The 5512-nt window shown below is 50.4% G+C and overlaps 1 protein-coding gene across 1 annotated transcript; it reads left to right on the top strand.

Annotated features, from left to right (window-relative positions):
- The first annotated feature begins 1230 nt into the window (after positions 1-1230).
- On the top strand, positions 1231-4569 carry LOC122536474 (leucine-rich repeat-containing protein 24-like). The gene is given in 2 exon segments (XM_043668865.1): positions 1231-2379; positions 2381-4569. Coding segments are annotated over 2 exon segments (1980 nt in total). The 5' UTR covers positions 1231-2322; the 3' UTR covers positions 4304-4569.
- The last annotated feature ends 943 nt before the right edge of the window (positions 4570-5512 follow it).

Genomic DNA, 5512 nt, shown 5'->3' with positions numbered 1-5512 from the left:
CCTGCGCAATGTCACCTTTAACTCTCGTTGTAGGCAGATTTAGCATCCTCGCCCCGTCCCCCGAACCCTCGACTTCTTTCGAGCGAATCTAACTTTCCTCCATGGAAGGAATACCTCCATTTTCCGTATAATTTCCACGAGAGATGATAGAAAAGGGAAGGAGATCTCGTGAGGTGATCGGTGGTGAGACGGCGCGGGCCGAAAACTTCTCGAGAATGTAAACGCGGACAACGAAGAATCGCGTAGTGAAAGAAAGAAAGGACATGCGAGTGAAAGAATGGAAAGGAAGAAGCCGGGAGGAAAAAAAAAAAAAAAGAAATAGGAGGAAGAATGACTTTTCCAGGGTTCTGTGATCGTAGCCGGAAAACGACGCGAGAGAAAGAGAGAGAGAGAGAGAGAGAGAGAGATGTTGTCTGTGGCGGTAGCCGATAGACGATATCGTAACCACCGTTGCCATTGCCGGCCTTTTCTCTTTCTCTTTCCCTGCTCTACCCGCTACATCCACCTCTCTGGCAAGCCAGCCGTAATCTGGCAGTGCATTTAACCACTTTGTGAAATAGCCGTATATCTCGCTACTGTGACGTAGCATTCGATACGTCGAAAAGGGTGGTCGGGAGAACTGAAGGTGGCACGAGCATGACGAGGGGTGAGATAGATAGACAGAGAGAGACTGAGAGCGAGAGCGAGAGGGGGGGGGTGAAAAGCGGAGGAAAGAAAGGAGAGATGGGTAGAGAAAGAAAGAGGAAGAGACGCATGGGGTAGAAAGCAGGGGGAGTTAGGGGGTGAGGTCAGAAGACTCGGTAGGAAAACGTGGTGGAATAGGTTGGGGAAAGAGGAGCCACCGCGCGGCAGCGAGAGTATCTAGTGGCTAGTAGGTTGTGCGCGCGCCCGCACACCCCGTGTACCCCATTTAGAGGGGTGGAAAGGGTCGGTACAAAGGTGGGGTTACTTGTGTCCAAGAGTAGGGAGTGGAAACGATCCCTACTACTCCGGCTCTGGTCGGTTGGGAAAGCGCACGAGCTGTGTGTCTGGAAATGGTGGGGAAGTGACGGGGTGGTTCTCGGAGGGGGCAGGGTTAGAGGGGTTGGATAGGGGGTTCGAACGGAGCGGGCTCAGGCGAGGGGTAGAAGGATGCTGGTGGATGAAACTGGAGGAGGGGAAAGGCGCCGTAAGGGGTGCTCGGAATCACGGTGGTAGTGTGTACACCCTGTGTATATAGTCTGGCCAGAGTGGAAGAAGGGTGCGCCCTACTTCGCGTCGGCGTTTTCCCTCCTGGCAGTGTGCAACGACGTACCGAAAGAAGAACAGAGAAAGCGAGCAGAGGCTGTCTCTTCGGTTCGGTGCCGGGCTTTTCATAGTCTCTCATTTCACGACGAGCGTCCGTGCCATCGGTTCGAGTGTTTTGCACGTTCGCCGAGTATTAGGAGTGGAAAAAAAGGAAGGAAGGAAAAAAAAAAGAGAAAGATAAAGAGAAAGGAAGGGCAAATCGGCTGGGGAAAACAGAACCGGGGGAACACGAGCCAGCGAAGATCGCCTGGCACGGACAACGCCTCGGGCACAGAGCAGCGCGAGAGAGCCTTCGGTCTGTTTCGCGAGTATAATTTCGTGGTTCGCGTGAGTACGGTTCGTTCAAGGTGGTGGTGCGAAGGTATCGTCGCTCGTCCGGGGGTGTTGTTGTCATTAGTGATATACCCATTAATGGTGAATCGTGGAGTTGATTTTCGTCGGTCTCGCGGGGGAAGTGCACGTTGATCGACGCGTTTACGTAAGAACGACGGACGCTCGTGGTGTATGCTTACTCGTACGTGCTCGTATGTATCTCAATGTGCGCGCGCGCGTGTGACAAGTACCGACAAATACGGGAGGACCAGCCAGGGAAGAAGACAGCGGAGATTTTCGTCGATTCGTGATTTTACCGCAAAATAGTAGTTTCGACTCAGCTTCGACTATCGCGTGATCTTTCGGAGATCAAGGGAAAGAGAACTCGTCATTGTTCGTCGAGCGATCGTCGAGTCGACGAATCAGAAGGATTCACGAATGGACGAGCCGAGATCGTTTAATCCCGACTCTCTCGTTTGCATAATTAGCCGTGCTGTACTGCAACAGCCACACGGGGAGAAGGATTCGCGTAAACGTTGCTACAAAGGCTGAGGTTGTGGTTATTCGACGATACGAGGAGAAATTGACGGTACCGTTGATAGAGGAAACCGAAAAGTGAAGATCGAACGTGGAGGCTCGCTGGGAAAGGGAAATGGAAAAAATGGGCGTAAAATCGTCGACGGAGGATTTTCTCGAGAGAACGAAAATATTTCTCGCTTATTGATGCGTCTGGCGAGGCTGGCGTCCTCGAGCAAGATCGGGGCGGATAGCGTCTATCGAAAGCCAGGACCAGCGTTCGACGATAATAAACGCGTTCGTCATGGAAATCTCGGTATTCTTGTTTTACGTGACGACGTTGCTGGGCATTGTGACCAGCGATAAGTGCGCCGTCGAGTGTTCCTGCAAGTGGAAGAGCGGGAAGCGCACAGTCGAGTGTGTAAATCGTGCCCTGACTAGCATACCGGAGTGGGTCGATCCGGAGACCCAGGTGTTGGACACAAGCGGCAACGACATTCGGATCCTGCCGAGCAACATCTTCGTACGTGTACGCTTGACGAATCTACAGCGTCTCTATCTACGCGAGTGCCGTATCGACCGAATCGATAGCGAGGCACTGGCGGGCCTTACGAATTTGGTAGAGCTCGATCTAAGCCATAACCTCTTAATCGTGGTCCCTACCAACAGTTTTTTAGACACACCGTTCCTCAGAGATCTCGTATTGTCCAACAATCCTCTCAAGAGGATTCACTCGCACGCGTTCAAGAGTACGCCAAATCTGGTGAAGCTGGATCTGTCTCACACGCAACTGGTTGAGATCGAGGCGAAAGGATTTCGAGGCTTGGAGCTGTTGGAAAGTTTAAAGTTAAACAACAATCAATTATCGACCCTACATCCTGGCACGTTCGACCCGTTGAACAAACTCACGAGCATAGAACTTCACGATAACCCGTGGATCTGTGATTGCCATTTACGCGAAATGAAAATGTGGCTGGTGAAGCATAATCTGCCAACCCTTCAAGCACCACTGTGCCACGGTCCAAAGCAATTACTGAATCGAACGTTCACCGACTTGGGCATCGACGACTTCGCCTGCCGACCGATACTTCTGATAGCCAGTCGTTACGCCGAGGCGACGATAGGCGAGAACGCCAGTATCGTTTGTCGGGTTAGCGCGATACCACCGGCCAAGGTGAAATGGTATTGGAACGGACGGTTGCTAACCAACCATTCGGCGTTTAGTAGCTATCAGAAGATCTTGATCTACGAGGAGGGCCAGTTTCGAAAAAGGAGCACCCTAGTACTGACGAACGCCCAGGAAGCGGACTCTAGCGAATTCTACTGCGTGGCAGAGAATCGTGCCGGCAGCGTCGAGGCGAATTTCACTCTTCACGTGTCCTTGAGAACCGCTGGTATGTCCACTCTCGGTTCCGGCCAAATCGCCGGAATATCTGCCGCCCTGGTCGTGCTCATTCTCCTCATACTGCTCATCATTCTCGTGTTGTTCATTCGTTTGCGAAGAATGCCGCTGAAAGACGTGAAATCGGCTGTACCCGCGGAGGGAGTGTCGGCTGATGGCACAGGTGGGAATAACGAGAACCCATCGTCGGCGACGTCGACCACCCGCAGAAAACACGAGGAAATTGAAACGACGTCATTCGGGGTGGAATCGAAGCCACCGGTGTCCTTAAACCTGAGTTACGTTCAAAGACCGCAGGCAGCGGCCTTGCAGACAGAGAACGAGTACGGTTCGATCGGCCGTTTCGACGATCCGAGCCAACAACCATCGGTAATGGTAGCACCGGGTGCTTGTTTCTCTTCGACGACGTCGTTGATGCCGATCGACAATCCCGATCTTATCAGGGACACGCGACGTAGCTCGGCGGAAGACATCACTCCTTACGGCGGAGCGGACTATAGTCGCATGGAAGTGGTGGACGACGCCAAGATCCTTTACTCGAGTTGTATGTGGGAAGCGAGGGATACGTGCAGAACAACGGTCCCAGTGAGCACGTACCCTTCGAAGGAAGCACTGGCTGTAGTGGCGCCTATGGTCGAGCAATTTCCGCCAGGCGCGAAGCAAATAAGAGTCTGGCAGAAGGGAGTTCCGGTTTTGCCACCGGTCTCGGCGTTGAAGCGTGTTCTTGGCTCGACGCGTAGCTCTCCCGACGAGGGCTATCAAGAAGGGACTGGGACCGACGTCTAGGTACCGCTGCTTCATTACTGTGACGCCCGGCACCGTTATCTGGAGCTTCGCAGACGCCACCAGGACGACACCGACTGCTGAAAAAACGTCCTGTCCAGTGCCGGACGAGCGGTAGTGAAAAAAAGGAAAGAAAAATTCTCGATTTTATTTAAAATATCGAACTCCGTCGCGACACTAACGTGATGGAGGCGGACGTCGACCTGTCACGTGGATTGCGTATACATAAAACGTATAATATATATGTATACATATATACATACCACACGCTACACGCTCGTACATACGTATATATATATATATATATATATATATATATATATATATATATATATATATATATATATATATATATATATAGAACGTACATACGTATATATATATATATAGAACGAGAGTGATCGATGAAACTGTTCAAGATGTATGTGGGTATACACGTACATATAGAAGGATGGAAGGCATCGAGAATGGGAAGTCGTTCGGCCGACCCGAGGTGGAAACGAATGTCCACTTGCCGCGAGATTTACGTACAGTGGCCGATGAAATAGTTGAAGGTGTCGTCGTGACTAATGTACGAAACGCAAAATGAAGAATCTGTCGAGGGCTTGATCGATAAAATCGCTATCCTGCCAGCTCTCGAGAAATAACTCCGAGAAACCTTTTCATTTCGAACGTTTTGTGTGTTCGACGTGTAGTATGAGAGAGAATATCCTACTCGATGTTCCAAACACGATCTGGCAAGAACGACGCCGTCGTTTCGATGTTCTTGCAGCACAATGTTGACCGATAATACTTTCTATGTAAACGATAAAACGGTACGTGACAGAAGAGAGAAAGAGAGAGAAAAAAAAAAGAAAAAAGAAAGATCACGAAAAATGGGATACGGAAAACACGACGTTTAAAGATGTGGTTTAAAATATATCGTTTCTCAAGACTACTTAAGACTTCAGATAACGAACACGAGAAGACTGCAGTGCATGTTCCGAAGGATGTGTAGATAGAGACTGATATGCGAGAGAATAATTTCTATTACCGTGTGTGTGTGTGTGTTTGGCTACCGTGTATACTACGCACGTGGATTTTCTAGTCAATTCCGAGGATATAATTAGACGATGTTAGGTGATTCGGATATGGTGCGAGCACGACGACAATACGAGAACGGAGAGAGAGTACGGCCGACGTGCGAACACGCATCACGCATCATGCATCCAC

This window comes from Frieseomelitta varia, unplaced genomic scaffold (genome assembly GCF_011392965.1).
Source record: "Frieseomelitta varia isolate USP_RPSP 00005682 unplaced genomic scaffold, Fvar_1.2 scaffold_837, whole genome shotgun sequence".
Classification (NCBI taxonomy): Eukaryota; Metazoa; Arthropoda; class Insecta; order Hymenoptera; family Apidae; genus Frieseomelitta; species Frieseomelitta varia.
The sequence above is the reverse complement of the archived record's forward strand: the minus strand, read 5'-3'. Positions and strand labels throughout refer to the sequence as shown.